Below are 17,184 nucleotides of genomic sequence, written 5' to 3' on the forward strand. Positions count from 1 at the left end.
TATTTCAAAATAAAATAGTTCTTCCTTACTTCATTATATATTGATGACTTTGAAATCAACAATCCCTTAGGTTCGAATGCAAATTTTCAATCTATATCTGCTGTATATAGTATATTATAGTTTCCCCTTAAGTAAAAATAACTCAAAAATTTCAGAAATATTTTTAGCTGCTTTAATTAAAGCAAAAGATTTAAAAAATTTTGGAAATGATTTGTGTTTTAAACATCTAATTGATGAATTAAATAGCTTAGAAAGAGATGGGATTTCTATAAACACATCAAGTGATAAAAAAAATGTACATTTCATTTTGGGTTTAGTTATTGGAGACAACTTCGGACTAAACTGTATATGTGATTTTAATTTTTAGTAAGTCATTTTCTGCTATTTTTTTCTGTCGATTTTGCAAAGTAAACAAATCATTGACCCAGCATTTGGCTGTAGAAGATGAATCAATGCTAAGAAATGTTCATAATTATCAAACAGATGTTGAAATAAATGATTTTAAATTAACAGATGTATACAAAGAGTGTATTTTGAATCAAATTGATTCATTCCACGTTACAACAAATTACTGCGTTGATGTTATACATGATATTTTCGAAGGTGTTTGCCACTACAATGTACCACATTCTTCAATATTACATTTTTGATGTTAAAATAATTTCCTTGGAAACTCTAAATAATAGGAAACAATATTTTAACTATGGTGCCATAGAAAAATAGGTAACAACTCTCATAAAATTGAAAAACACCATTTATTAAAATTTCATTTAAAAATGTCGGCGAGGGAAATTATGTGTTTTATTCATTTTTTACCTTTGATGATAGGTGATTTAATACCTAATAATGATGATACTTGGCTATTTTTTTTAAACTTTCTTGAGATAATAGACATATTAATGTCACATAAGCTGACACAAGATTTAATTGCTTGCCTTAAAAAACTCATAAAAAAACATAATTTAGATTATGTTACATTATTTAAAGACACATTAAAACCTAAACACTACTTCTTAACTCATAGTTCACCTTCAATAATTCAAAAATCTGGACCATCTAGACATTTTTGGTGTATAGCTTTATCATTAGCTAAAAAATGCCAATTGAAATTTGCAAATTTTTTATTAAATGATACCCAAGATGATGATGTTATTAAAGCTGATAAACATAAAATTGACTGCAGTTACCATGAGATCCTAGCTGACAAATTAGGGGACAGATCATATGACTGTTACTAGTGTTACTCTCAATTGAAATTTAAAGGTACAATGTATAAAATTGGTTATTATGTCACAAAATTAACATATGAACTTAATTTTTTATGAAATTTTAGAGATTATTCTAGTAAACTCAACAAATAAAATTATAATTATTCTAAAACAAATTAAAGTTGATTGCTATGTTGAACATTTGAAATTGTATATGATAGATAAAAATAAATCTGAAATCCTTACTATAGTTATGCCAATAGAGGATTTTAATGGTCCACCAATAAGCATTAATACAATTTTAAATGGATCATTAATGATTCGATTAAAAGAATATTTCTAATGTATATGTATTTTGTTAGATACAACTTCATGTATCTTAAATCAATACATTTATTTTTAAATTAATTATTAATTACCTACTTAAAATTACATTTATTATCTTGTTAATATATTCTTAAGTCTTATATTTTAAAATATTTAAATTAAAGTCACAATGAGCCAATCCTACCAGTTGCCAGACAACTGTTCAAATGTATTTGATAATATCGGTGTAGATCAGAATCAACCGATGGATATGTTATTTCCAATATTGAAAAATAACGAAGTTAAAGTTCTTCTAGAGTCATGGGATCTGGCGTTTCTCCATAAAACTTGCATAAGTAAACTGTTATATACCTACTATTACCTAGCCATTTAAAATGTATTTTAACTTAAATTTAATAATTTGTTTAGATAATTATACTGATATACCAGCGTTAAAGAACATGCAAGTACATCATGTAGAAAAACTGTTATTGCTTTATCCACTTGGTGTAACAATCAAATTCGAGACAAGTCTTAAGTCATGGCAAAACACGATTTCGGATAATGACATAAATAGCCCGAGATAAGTGAATCATCAACGTCAGCATTACCTTCATCTATTCTTCTGCAGTCAAAAACATAATTTTGTCTTGAAACTGTATTTGAAGAAAACAATCAGTGTATATGTAATTGATTATTATGGTCTACATAATTGTTTAAATGATTCATGCAGATCAATAATTGTAACTGCTATCATAAATCATATTATAAAAGCAAAAATACCAATGTCTATTTCTTTCGCAAATGTTACCTATAGGTAACAACACAGTTGTTGCTAAATTCCCCACTGAATTAAAAGTAAAGATTGAGTCTTCAATACTATAAACTGACAATGAATCAATATTATACAGTTCATTTTATTTTAGGACATATACTTCATTAAAGATTCGATTAATAAAACTCCTAAAGGTAAAATGTATTCCAAGTATTTCAACACCATCAAACAACTTCAAAACCATGGTTTAGTTGATAAGAAAATGTATCAGCCAACTGAATCGAATTTGCCTACAAACCGATCATCATCATCATTTGATAACATGATAGGTATTTACTTTTTATACTTATTTAACTGTGTTTCAAATTTATTTACAATGTTTAATATTTTCAGAAATTGAAGATGTCGGTACATATATTTCACAATTGCATCATGAAGTACTAACATGGCCTGAAATTGAAAGAATATGATCGAAAACCACCAATTATAGGTTAAAAAATATTAAAGAGGATGGCAATATTTTTGTTAATTGGAAGCACTTTAAAGAACTGATGGGATATAGACTTGTGAGAAATTTATATTAACCAGTTTCATTGTCTTGTACTTTTATATTTCATTAATTTTATATGTTAAAATATATTTTTTTCTAGGTTAATATTGATTTCAAAAAAATGTATCCTGAATGCAGTTTTATTGAAAACTTTGAAAAATCTCAGTCAAATATATTGACAGTGCTGAAAGAAAAAATAAAAGATCCTAGTTCAAAAAAACAATTGGATTAAATGTTAAAAACTTCACACCTAACTGAAAGTAAATAATTCAATGTATCAAATGATTTATATAACAGTATATTATCAAATTATTTAATGATTTTAATAATATATTCTTTGTTTTTATAAATATTATATTATAATTTTTAATTAAAGATTTTTCTTGATTTTAGATTGTAAAAACGCGGTTCTATTCTACCTTATTCATTAGGTGTTTATTCCAAGTTCTAGAAAGACAACCAGAGATGAAAATGGCAACATTTCTTCGAAGAAATTTTCAATTCGAGATTCTCAGAATAGTTTTGTCATATTAGGAAAAACCAGTGCAGAATTGGAGGAGTTAATATCTAAGAAAAATACAAAAATTCAACTATGCTTGTTGATAATCGGCGAGATTAATGACCCTAAACAAATTATGGTGTACTTTGATGGCATTAAGTATATCATAAATACTATAGTAAAAGCTATTGAAATCTGTTTCAATATTTTCTATGTTTTTAATATTGAATATCCGCTAGAATCTTCAAACTTTTGGTTATTTATTCAAATATACTATTTTAAGATAAAAACTGTATATGATGAGCCTTGCATACAAGTTAACCAAACAATTGCTCAACTTAAAGCTTATGAAAATTATAATATAACATAACTAATGAAATGTATTAGTTTGCGGTTATTGGACAACAATTTTGGTCATTTTTATATTTTTTTTTGTACTCAAACTGTATTATAATTATTAATTATGAAAATATAGCTGATATAATACTAATGGATTTTTCTATATTTATCTTATTAATATGTTAGAATTGTTAGATGAATATATTATTTTACTGTAAATAAAATGTTTCAATCTACTTGTTGTATAAATTATTATTTGAATACTTAAGTTGTTACCTATTTCACTACTTTTATGTGGTCTTAATATTATTTACTCCCAATAAGTTCCATATTAAAATGTAATAATAAATGTTGATAAATGGTTAAAAAACTAATAATACATTATTATTGGTTAAGTTGGGTTTGAAATATTATGCCTTTTAGTATTTAAAATAACAATCAATTATTATTTTTTTAATAAATAAAAATTATAATTAAATTAAATTAAATTTATTCATTCAATTAAAATTGTTTTATTTTAATAAATAAAAATCATAATTCAATAAAGTTAAATTTATTCATTCAATTAAAATATTTTTGTTTTAGAAAAAAAGTATAGTTAATTTAATAGTTTTTAACTATCCAATGAATAAATTTAATAAACTATTTTGGTAAGATGTCTTCCTAAATGTATAAAATAAATGTATTAAATTTAATAAATTAATAATTTCTTTTTTAATTTAATAATTTTATTTATTGACTGCGAGTTTAAGAAAATAAAATCTGTATTATTTATAATTGCCTTTATTGACCGTGTTTTAATAACTTTATTATTAATTCAACTCATAATATTATTAATTTCACCTAGTTTTTTCATTCAGTGTATATATAGTTGAATTATAAACACTGGCAATATCACTCTGTGGTTACAACGTCCACCTATGCCACACTCGCATAGTTGCATAATATATATTATGATGGTAAAGTATTCGTTCACCGGTAAAAACATACGCTTGAGCATAAATATAATATAAATGTTTTACTGAAAGTGTTCAATTATTATATTATTTTATAGCTGATATCAATGAAACAAGCAGTATAAAAAATATAAAATATAAATAAGAGATGGATCATTGAAAGATTTGAAAAAAAAATTCAAAAAAAGGCCAACGGCACGCAGTGTTCCCAAGCGGTCACCCATCCAAGTACTAACTACGCCCGACGTTGCTTAACTTCAGTGATCGGACGAGAACTGGTGTATTCAACGTGGTATGGTCGTTGGCGACAACAATTAAATATTTGAACAAATTTAATATGTTGTAATATTTATAAAGATATATCTATTTACTTCATTTTTACATTATTATAAAAACTGCATTAGTGATCAATAACGAATTACAAGAGTAATTTAATGATTCAATTATATTATGTTCATAGTAATGTATATTATATAATGATGGTTCGCTAAGTTCGCTCGTTATATCCAAAATTCAAAAATACATTATTTATAAATTGTGTTATTAATATATAGTAATAATATATTTAATTAAAGTGGTGGTGTCAGCCAATAAGGTAGCTCTCCTCTTACAAGACTCCTAATATATTGTTACAATGGTACCTAGTTAAAACATATTAAAAATACATAGGTAGGTTATCGACATTTTTTTTTCATCAGCATATACAGTTCGAATTTTGAAAAAAATTTAAGTTTTCTTTGTAATCAACACAGAAAAAGTTTTTAAATCTTTTCCTTATAAAATTTGGGTCAAGGTAAAAATACTTGAAAATTTCCAAATACATATAAATTTAATTATATAAAAGTGGGAAAGTGGATGTCGCTCTGCTGTACAGTATGGGTTACAAGTGGTAATGAATGGAATTAAATCCGAATCCAATGATATTATATCATTGTATACGAAAAACGAGCGAAGACGATTTATCTGTCTAGGATATATTACAGATTATTAAAAATTTTCAAATCTTAGATTTAATATAACATTTTTTTATGAATTTCTAGCTTAAAATAATTTGTGATTTTTACGTATTTTGTCAAAATGCAAATTGAATGCTTATAAAAAAAAATTGTGACTATGAATTTATTTTATTTTTCAACTGCTTTTGTAACAATATGTTAGGAGCCTTGTATTAAATTGTCAAGCTTTTCTACCCAACAAATAAATTTTTATCGATAAAAAAAACTAATAACGATCGAAAATTGCAAATACCTATGAATAATTCAACCACTTAAGTCAAAAATTTTTGAAAATTGCATGGTGGATAGAATATTCTTATATAAACATTCGGTGAAAATGTCATGTATGGTCATTTGTTTTAAAGTTGCATCAAAAACCAAAATCGATTTTGTCGAAAACTGATTGTGCGTAAAATTTTCCGTTTTTCTCTTAATTTTTAGTTTGTTTTTCTCTATTATTTAAAAAAGTATTAAGAGTTTTTTTACTTTTGACCCCCTAAACTACCAACTAGATTCACTTTCTGATCGAACGAGGTACTGAAGTCAAAAATCGAAGCACTTTTACTGCCCCAAAACGCGATGACAGACACAAAAAACAAATAAAAACACACATCATGGTAAAATCATCAATACATTCATCGCTCCACTCAGAATCTAATATTATCTTTATTTACACCTATTATATACATTTCAAATTCAATTTTTGACGAAATTGAATGTTTAAACGAAAACTGACGAGTTTAGTTATTATTTGCCAATTAACAGTGTCGGCCTGGCCATGGCCGCGAACGCATCCGAGGCCCCCGGCCGTATTTGTGTCGAGCGGCCCCGGATATTACTAAAAATATAATATTTCACTGCTTATAAGCATTTTTTAAACATTTTTATTTAATAACATGTTTGGGGGCCCTTCTGAAGAAATGCATCCGGGGCCCATTAAGTACCAGGCCGACACTGCCAATTACTTTAAACTTTTATGACTACGTATGACGCCATTGCGATATGTGCACGTATATAGATATAATATAATACACATTACCTACACATTACACATAATGAAAATTTTCAAATATCTAATATAATTCTATATTACATTAATTACGATGAGCTGATGACGAACATAATAATATAATAATAATTGCTCAACGCCTCAACGATACGTGGATATTAAATATTTTAGTTTAACAGCTATTTATAATGTATAATTAAATATTAAATGGTATGAAATAGCAATTAGTGCGTACATTTCTATGATTATTTTTGAATATAATCTTAATTAAAAAAAAATGTATATCTAATATTAAATAGGTATACCGTTATAAATTAGTATTGAAAAATAAATTGTAAAATTATAGATGTAGCATAAAATCGAGTCTTGTTTAATTTTTTTTGTCCGATTAAAGTAATGAGAAGTACAAAAATTAGTGTTTCGAACAAATTTTCAAATTTCTATTAACTTAGAGACGATAGGTAGGTAAATTATGATGGATCGCAGCGTGCGATAATTATTTTATTTTGATTGAATATATTTCATTAATTAATTTAAATATGAATACTTCAAATTTAACACGTCGAGTATTAAGAGTCCTCGTAAGAAAATTATATATAAACCTTACATGCTGTTATTCATTCCTTTCTAATGTGATATAGTGTACCGGTTATGCATATATATTATTTGTTTCATAAAAGTTTGAGAATCCCTGAGATAGTGGGGAGTTTAAACTTTAAACTCGACCATATGTACAATGTTTCTGTTAGAGTTAATATTAGCAGTTAGTTAATCATAAACCGTATACAATATGATTTTCATTGGTTCATAAGATTAAGTTGTTGTGACAACTAATGAACAATTGAAAATCGAAAGAGTGCAAAATATTTTTTATTAAATAAATGAATACGAAATTTATTTGTAGAATCACTGAAAAAAATCTTCGGGAACGAAAACTTTCCAGAATCGTAAAAGTCTAACAAATGCTTTTTTCATTATTTTAAATATTTTAGGTTCAAAAAGTTACTTAACTTCATGTTTGATGACGATGATTTTCGTGGAAGTAGAAACCAATAAGTAACACAGTACATTATAATTTATAAGTAAAAACAAAATATCAATAGGAAACTGGCAGGTATAATAAAATACATTTACAATAATTGATCAGTAATAATATGTACAGTGATTTGAACTGTTACCTATATATGGGCTATGACTGTGTTTTAAACATATACACTTATCTATTTATCTGTTACTTTATTCCCAATTACTTAGGTATTTAAGTCGGGTGAACAAATGATTTGATTGTTTGCAATGCTTGATATATTTTTTATCTCATTGGCCGTTGCTTAGTTTTGAGCTCATTACGATTGTGTGCGGTTCATCAATTTTACTTCTAAACAACGTTTCCAAATTATTCACAGAGATTGTGGAGATTCGTACCAGGGGTGTATTTAGATTTTTTTTTTTTTTGGGGGGGGGGCTGTGGTATTTTCTCCAACTGAAATTCCCAATTCAGCCTATACGAGTAAGAAAATTTACATCTGATAGGACATAATAAGCAAACTTCATAAACAATTCCTGGATTTCGGGGGGGAGCTGAAGCCCCCTCAGCCACCCCCATAAATACACCCCTGATTCGTACGTTACTATGGTAAAATATTTATGACTTATCATTCTACTGATACCCGGCCAACTTTCTATCACTAAGAAGTCATTGCTTATATTTTAGATCATTTTTTTATATTGGATCAGTATTATTATCTTTAATGTAAATTCCCATACATGGGCCTAGAGCAGGGATGGCGAACTAATAAAAATGAAATAATAAAACGTAAATGTTTAGTTAATTATTTTTTAAGCAAAAAAAAGGTCTGAAAAGTTTCTGACACGCGAAGCAAATAAAATCAAACCAAACATTTTGATTTGACACGCAGTTATCAAAAGGTTGGCCATCCCTGGCCTAGAGTGATCAAATGTATTGATGGGGCTGCGAAAACAATTAATAATAATAATAATTAAAAACACCATGAGCAAAAATAATACATATAATTCTGGGGGGCTAATATTCACACTGAGGGGCTAAGCCCCCTTAGATACGCCTACGATGACGTGTCTATACCTATTTACTGTCAGTTGTGTCCGTGTTTCAGCTGTATATATACGTTTTTTTTCACGCAGTGTTTACATTTTATATTTAATTTTTAAAATGGAAAATTAAATCCCTATATAATTTCAACATGGGGGAGTGATTTATTACTTTATTACCTGCATTTTGATAGTTAAATTTAATTTTAGATTTTATGATAACACAACAAGTAGGTATATTTTAAGAAACATTTCATATTATTATTAAATATTTTCAATTTAACTGTGATTTTAAGTGAAAAGTATTTAAAAAATAATTATTTTTCAGTGGTTGTGCAATGTTTTTGTAGCATTTGAGCTCTTGAATTTAAAAAAATGAATTAGTACACTCTTGGTAAATCTGTCTATATTCGTATATTTTTTAAATTACCCTTAGTTGAAAAAAGGAATACAAAATATAGCTGCAACATTAATATAATATAATGTAATATAATATAACATTTATATAATTACCATAAAATTTCCAGCACCCAAAAATTAAACATACCATATATGTATTGACTAAGCAAAAAACATAAGCTAGTATAACGTCTAGAAAAAATTAATTATTTACATAATTAGTTAACATAGAAAAACAATTATAGATAAAATCTTAATGTGTAAATAAAATAACTAAATTCCAAGTACCTATAATATAACATAAATAAACTTTATGACTAGGCACACGTGCCGAATAACACCGATAAAATTATAATATTGTGAGGCACTCGAATTGGACTCAAGAATTGAATTATGATAATTATTATTATTATTATTATATTAATGTTATAAATTATTTTAGTTATAATTAATATACTTATAGGAAGGAAAAATATCTTAGACAAAATTTTTATCTTCTCCGTGGAAGGGTATGGGGCGGCCATGTTGTTCTCTGGTGAGTAACTGATGTGCGGCAGAATCCATTTCCTCTCTGGTCATATTTAAAGCTTCGCGTAATTCTTTGGATGTGTTCTGCACAAACACTTCGTCACAGTATTTGCCAAGGCCTTGTTCCGCCAATATCTATATAATATTATATAATATATGTATCAAAAATAAAATATTATTACTTAATGAACAATGAATATACAAATAGTATACAATTATTACATTTACGGTGTAGGTACATGACCTGCAATATTGCAAAACAAAAAAAAAAAAAAAACTGAAAAAAAAAATTGAAAATAGAATGATTTAAAAATTCTCAATGATAATTTTACTTATAATTAATATTACCAAATGATGATTTTTATACCTATATATTATATAAACATTATAATATTTTATATTTCTTAAAATGTAAAAAGTATTGCAGACTAATAATAAATAGTTAAAATACAATACCCGTCCAACGAGGCTTTCTGCAGATCCAATAACTTCGGTTGAATTGAGTCTATCATCTATGGGACTTCCAGGTACAGAATGTGATAACCGGGTTAGGGGCGTGGATCCGTTCATTTCTCCTTTACTATCTATATGTGTCAAATCAATCGAAAGTATATTGTAATAATCGTGAGCACGGACTAATGTTTGTTGTTCATGATTGTTATCAAGTTAAATACGTACACACAAAAAAAAAGGCTTTTAATAAACAGGAAAACTTAACATGTGGACGTTTTTCAAACTAAAAATAAACGGCGCGAAAAAAGGCGATTAGTGCCCATACGTTAAAAATATACGAAATGCTACTTTCGCGAGTTAGTAGGTACTTCAAAAACATCAGTCGATATATAATAATAATAAATTTCGGCGTGCGACAAAAGAGTATATTATAATATAAAATATTATTACCATAATATAATATGTTACCGTAAATGCCCAATCACTAGGTAAACATAGGTTTTACTATAATAGTCAATGCTAGGCAGTGGCGGCACTTGATCAATTCCAGGGGTGTGGGGGGGGGGGGTATATTTTTCACATTAAATACAATAAGTACTCAAAAATAGAAGTCATAAAAAAGCTTATTTCATGTAATAATTTTATATTTTATATTTAACCAAGGGGGGGGGGGCGATCCAGGTAAGATAAATAGGAATAACAAAAGTAGATATAGAAAGAAGAACAAAGGGTATTAGACTAAATAATAAAAATTTAAATAATTATTTCTAACTCCCTACCAATTTAACTAATTTTTATGAACAAATAAATAATAATTCTGTTTTTAAACGCATTTTTATTTTGTATAAAAATTTAAATAACTGTCAGTAGTCTGTTTTGATAGTATATGATTATAATTTTTACGCAGCTTATCGCTTAAACGTTGTGTTTCGTATGTATATTGATCAATTTTTACTAAGTCAATTTATATGTCCTATAGGGACCTATAGGGATGTACACAACGTGTTTAGCAAAAGCACGAATAAAATTAAGAATTTCAGCATTTACTGAGTACAAACAGTAAAACCTAGCATTAACTAGTGATCGGGCATTTACAGTATCGTAATTTATCGAGAATTTTAAAAGCCTTTAAAATTTGTATATAGGTACCTATACTTAATATTAATATATTGATCATATTGTTATGCAATATTGCAATGCATATTACATTGTAGCGATTTGTTACGTTTGGTTTCAATCGAACTACACGGCAGCACACTAAAAATGTGATTAGTATTATACCTTTGGAATGGAATGAAGCGCGATGGATAATATGCACAGTTCGCTGGTTATTTTGGTCGTATAGCAATCTAGCAGTGTTACATTTCCGCATGGGCACGTATACGTTATCTCCGCTGAAGTTTGACATGTTATCGTCGGTTTCGGGGCTTCTGTTTAGCCAATCGTGATTATATGGGTATCCTCTAATGGTAGCGTTTCAATATAAAAGCAACAGAAATGTTAATGTGTTAGCGTTGCGTGCACTATATCATAATAATAATATACATAATATTATCATGTTATGTTCATGTAATCGTTATGATTATAAAACATAGGTAGGTTATATGGTGCAAAAAGACAAAACCAATTACAATATAATAATAATTACTAAAAATATTAAAGCTATTTTAAAAGGCTGTTACGCTTATACAATACACATATTATTTATACGTATATATAAATAAATAAGATAGATAGATAATACAAGCTGCTATAACCGCGCCAATGTATACTAAATAAAAGTCGACAGCCAAAGAACACAATGTTCAGTTTCAAAAACCTGTGTGATAAATAGAAGTTAAATTTTAAATAAGAAGTAATAGGTATAGTCGTAGTTACAGTGTAGGTAACCGTTATACTATAAATAGTTTTACATAATGAAGTGTTATATACGAGTGTTACTTAACCGTAAACAATTGAAATCGAAAACGAATAAATAAATAAACGATTATAGTGAATATAGTGTTAATCATAATTAAACTTTTATATATATATGTATAAAAATAGTAAAGATAGTGTAAATCATGTTAAATATTTTGCTTTCCATATACGATAAAACAAGTTTGGTTAACTCCTTAACGGCAATACGATAATTAAAGTGTGACAATAAAAGCATTAGATATACATTTGTTATTTTTTTATGAAACTACATTAAGTAAAAATCAAAGAAGAATCACATTTTCCGAGTTAAGTGTGTATTTATGTTATTGTGATTCCTAAAAACAGCATACTTCTTACCATTAAAATTATGCATTTGAACGGGTAAACGTCTGAAATATACATACATATATAATCTTGCGTCATTTGTACATCATACTCATTATTTGTTTTGGCTAAAAGACAAAAGTGCCTTTGGTTAAGAGAATTGAGAGTGTCTCTTAAACTTAATAATATATCCAACGATGATGGTTTATATCACAACATTGATATTTTATTATATATATACCTATTTTATCAATTTTTATTGTTTATAATTTATTAAACCAGAGATCGATGAGTGTTTGGTCTGGAGGATCTGAAGGAAAATTTTGGAGGTCCTAAAAACCTTTTTGTTTAGCATGTTATTCTAGGTTTATATAGAGAAAAATAATGAAAAATAAACCAGTATAGTAAGGAAAAATATTTTGGGTGGTCTCCGTAAATAGTCCGGATCCGGATCCGCCAGTGACGGATTTGAGGATTTTACCCTTGTATAATACTTTATAGTTTATATTATACAATAACTTACTTATTATTTTTAATAATCATTGTTAGTTACATATTATAATTGTCTACACATCTTACAGTTTATATAATATATATGTATATATTTTACGTTTTGTATGGTTGGTTTGGAACATGTATTGTATGTGTGACAAGGATTTTGTTGTTGAAAATCCCGAGTTGTCACCCATCCTGCAGGAGCTAACAACGCCAACCGGTGTTAATAAAATTTATTAGATGCATTACTGAATATTCAATAAATATTCAATAAAAAATATTTAACTAAATACCTAAATAAAAATAATATTTTAAATGGTCTTGACAACTTTACTATTGATTATTATTTATTTAATTTTATGGACAGAACACTATAGTTAAGTAAACAATAACGTTTTAATATTTACGTTTAATATAAATACAAATTATTATCAAGTATTCAAATTATAAAATGAAGGAAGAAATTCTGTGATCGTGTGTACTAAATGTTAAACGATATGATATTAGGTACCTATATAACGGCTATAACCTATACGAACATAGATACAACAAGTGTAAACAAAAGAATTTAAATTTTGGGAAGGTGGCTACTCGCCTACTACGTGGCTACATTTACATAAATGTATTACAACACTAAAAATTAGTATGATTATGACATTTATTAACCTAATGGCGACCTATCTACTGCCTACTGGATTTCAATGAATTTTGTATTATAAAATCGTAATATATTATGAATTTTAATAACATTTTACCTATGAAGTGAAACAGATCCATTTTGAATTTTGGTATCTCGCTGCTGTTTTGCATAGTTGCCCGGTAAATAATCTACTTCGATTGAACTCGACGGAGATAGCTAGAGTAGAATAACCCACGGGCAATTATTATTTTGTTGGTCAATAAATAAATAAATAATAACGTCAACATGAAATTAATAGTATTATAATATTGATAATAGGTACCTTTGTCACATTTCTTCCTGATACTTGTAAGTAATTTTTCTGAAAAATGCATAATTTCTTTTATATTAGAAAATAATCAGGTAAGTTAGTTATATTAATATTATTATATTATATTTTTTTAAATAAACAACCAACATGTAACCATATTATTGGACACGATAAGTTACCATCATTTTTAGCTACGTACCAAACGATTAGTTTTTAGTTCAACAATAATAACCACTACTTAGTATATTAGAAGATCTTCATACATTCGTTTAAATTATAATAAATAATTTTTATAAATTCACATTCACATAATATGCAGAAATGACGAAAGAAAATAATCCATTTATAATTTCTATTTATACCTGAATTGTTAAAATTGGATAAATTTGTACATTTAAACTAATTTAGTGGATACGTATATAATAATTTATCTATGTTGATAACGGTATGTACTTATTGCTATATATAAATCAAGTTAGTAAAAATCATAAATTTTTAAATAGATATTTTAAGTAATTTGTTGATTAATTTTGAAGTATTTACGCTGGATTATTTGCTAAATATCAGAAAAAATCAGTAAATAGTATGTTTACTATATTTCTTATAAATAACTAATTTAATGGCTAATTGGTACCTAATGATCAACTGTCTTAATATTTTAATTATGGGCTTTAATTGCTAATGTTAGTAATAAAAAAATGAATTAAGTCATTGCTTTATATTAATAAGATGGTATTAAACTTAATACTTATAAATCATAATTTATTTTATATTATGAATATAATATGTAAACATATTTGTATTTTCAAATTTCAAATAAATAAAAATTAATTATATAAAGTTATAATATGAAAGTACAATAACCCTTATGCCAGAATTTGAGTCCTAATAGCTTTAGCTACAAACATTATAAAAACTGCAATCTTAAAAATAATTTTGTTAAATTAAGCTTTTTTTTTGATCTAAACTTTTTAGTGTTATCAAAAAGGTAATCATAATACTTAGTAACTATCTATAACGAAAATTGTTTTTTTTTTTTTTTTAATTCTAGTACCTACAGTTGTACATTTTACTAATAATTTCTACTTTGTATATAATATATTTCATTTGTACATTCTGTATAAAATATTTTTACAGTAAGCACAATAGATGGAACGTATTCATAAGAGGGCTTGGTGTTGGCTTGGTTGAAGAAACTATTCAATAATAGTACTTCATGGCGTGGGTGAATTTTGTAAATGATTATTATTTATGATAAAGACTAGGAATAATTGAACAATTTGTATTATTCACACAATTAGTCGAGTTAGTAAATATAGCAAAGTTAGATGCGTTTGTGTAGGGAACTAAAATCTATTCCAAATATAACTATCAAGCGTTTTATAACTCTAATAAAAAGAATAATATTATATATTATGATTTATGAAGCTTATTTAACTGCCATATGTATCAATACCTATATTATAATATTAATAATTCACTCACTAGCAACAGTAGCAACTACTTCAGGACCTAACTTTCAACTTTAAGCCTAAAAATGTAAACTACGCGCATATATTTAGTAACTGTAATAATTAGTAAGACAACATAAAAACTGTTAGTTATAAATCGAGTTTGATCTAAAACCGAAATAGCAGTCTATCAAGTGAGTAGCTTACATGCTTCTTTTTCGAATGAGTATTGCTTACTCTAAATGACCGTCTCAAACTGCCCGTCCTACGTCTCATCGATGACCAAACGCTGCCAAAGAGCGTATGGTTTCTCTTCAAATTTATAAACGGTTTAAGAACTGTATTTTAAAATTTATTATCTATGAATATGTATGATAAAAATAAATACCCTATGCGATGGTTCAGGATTATCGTCGATTAGTTCATCAAGGTTCCCAGATATAGCCCGTTTAATTTCAGGACCAGCATCATGCAAAGTTCGTAAACCAGCCTATGAAAAAAAAATGTTTTCTTAGTGTAAAAACATTATATATTTCCAAGTATAACAATGTTTACCTGAAGAGTAACAGTATTACGAGCTTCTTTATCGCCTTCTTTGAGTTCTTGTTCTTTTCGTTTTTTAAATCGTCGGAAATAATCTTGGATCAAGAATGTCGCGTAGAATTTACCCACAGTGACTTCGTCATCAACTATTATAACGTGTTTTGATTAATTAATATTGTCAACGACTATAACAAAGTTAAAAACACTATACCTCCTGGAGGTGGCACGACTTGGTCTAAGAGTTTTGGACTGGTTCGTTTCCAAATTTTTTTGATGACAGCTCTTAATTCTGCGTTAGCATCATCAATGTTTCCTTCAGATTTAATATGTAATGATGTTCTGACAACAGCAAACAATGTTGCATTAAACAACACTGTCCCATCACTGTTTAAGGGCATGTTCATTGAAACCAGTCTCTAAATATTTGTGTCATATTTTTAATACATTTTCGAGTTAATATTGAGTAATGAGTGATGATTAGCTTAAACACTGACACAAATAAAATAATAAAGATTAGGTACCTTACACGCGACCCGATGTGGACATAGTTTACCAAATCCTAAAGGAGGCGAAATCTTTCTCAGCAGAGTTACCACGTCCAGATGCTTTATTCTACCCTTGGCATCAGGGTCATATTCACTCCACAACCTAATAAATTCGTCTAAATGATGGGGTCCAAGTATAGACCAATCTCTTGTTAAATAATCAAAGTTATCCATTATAACTGCGACAAACAAATTGATGATCAGAAATGAGCACAGCACATAAAATGAAATGAAATATGGAAAAGCAAAGTCAGAGCCACAGCAATTATCATCAGTTTTATCAGCCCCGGCATCGCAGAAAACTTCGTTCGGTCGGTAAGCACATGACATCATAATATCTTGCCAAGCTTCACCTACGAACGAAATAAAATACATTTTTCTTCATATTTTAAGGCATGACATAAAATTATAGACAAATAAATTAATTTACCGGTAGCAGATCGGAAAAGAATCAGAACTGCTTGAGGAAATGTTTGGAAGTGATTGTTTCTATGGATTGCAGAATCTTCAGTGTCTTTTGCTATTCTACCGAAAATCTGTTACAACATATTGCATTCCATAATATTTAAAATGCATGAACTCGACGGTAAAAAAAATATTTTAATAATAATTGAAAACTTGAAACTATTAGTTATTACCTGCATCCCAATGACTGCGTAAATGAAGAACAGCATTACAATCAAAAGTGCGACATATGGTAGAGCTTGAAATGATTTTATGAAAGTCCACAACAATGTTCTAATTCCATCGCCACGACTTAATAACTTAACAAGACGCATAACGCGAAATAGTCGAAAAAAGTTAATCGACAATTTTCTTTCTTTTTTCTTCGGAGCATTAGTAATATTAGGAGGCTAATAAAAGAAAAATCT

At 27.4% G+C, this 17,184-nt stretch overlaps 1 protein-coding gene, 1 non-coding gene and 2 pseudogenes across 11 annotated transcripts in view; 1 reads left to right on the top strand and 3 right to left on the bottom strand.

Moving 5' to 3' along the window:
* The window catches only part of LOC149061615 (uncharacterized), a 587,539-nt pseudogene that overhangs the window by 154,230 nt on the left and 416,125 nt on the right, over positions 1-17,184 (bottom strand).
* On the top strand, positions 1,705-3,708 carry LOC149061625 (uncharacterized; annotated as a pseudogene).
* On the bottom strand, positions 4,821-4,939 carry LOC149061626 (5S ribosomal RNA). Its single transcript, XR_016190044.1, has one exon. It is a non-coding gene; the product is annotated as a 5S ribosomal RNA (ribosomal RNA).
* The window catches only part of Ca-alpha1D (Ca[2+]-channel protein alpha[[1]] subunit D), a 37,644-nt gene continuing 29,620 nt past the window's right edge, over positions 9,161-17,184 (bottom strand). For 2 of the 10 annotated variants that reach the window (XM_015518703.2, XM_015518702.2), the window contains exons 29-40: positions 16,951-17,166; positions 16,743-16,848; positions 16,289-16,665; positions 15,979-16,183; positions 15,780-15,913; positions 15,613-15,714; positions 15,432-15,536; positions 13,786-13,824; positions 13,579-13,679; positions 11,366-11,547; positions 10,088-10,215; positions 9,161-9,766 (exon numbers count right to left, since the gene is read on the bottom strand). In XM_015518703.2, the coding sequence (XP_015374189.2) occupies positions 9,581-9,766; positions 10,088-10,215; positions 11,366-11,547; positions 13,579-13,679; positions 13,786-13,824; positions 15,432-15,536; positions 15,613-15,714; positions 15,780-15,913; positions 15,979-16,183; positions 16,289-16,665; positions 16,743-16,848; positions 16,951-17,166 (1,881 nt within the window). In that variant the 3' untranslated portion in view covers positions 9,161-9,580. Of the gene's footprint in view, positions 9,767-10,087; positions 10,216-11,365; positions 11,548-12,361; positions 12,457-13,578; positions 13,680-13,785; positions 13,825-15,431; positions 15,537-15,612; positions 15,715-15,779; positions 15,914-15,978; positions 16,184-16,288; positions 16,666-16,742; positions 16,849-16,950; positions 17,167-17,184 lie in introns of those variants that run through there. The other 8 variants (XM_015518704.2, XM_015518706.2, XM_015518705.2 and 5 more) reach the window with 8 other exon arrangements.

Source organism: Diuraphis noxia, unplaced genomic scaffold (assembly GCF_037042655.1).
Source record: "Diuraphis noxia isolate RWA-SAM2 unplaced genomic scaffold, SU_Dnox_SAM2 contig0001, whole genome shotgun sequence".
In the NCBI taxonomy this organism is placed as follows: Eukaryota; Metazoa; Arthropoda; class Insecta; order Hemiptera; family Aphididae; genus Diuraphis; species Diuraphis noxia.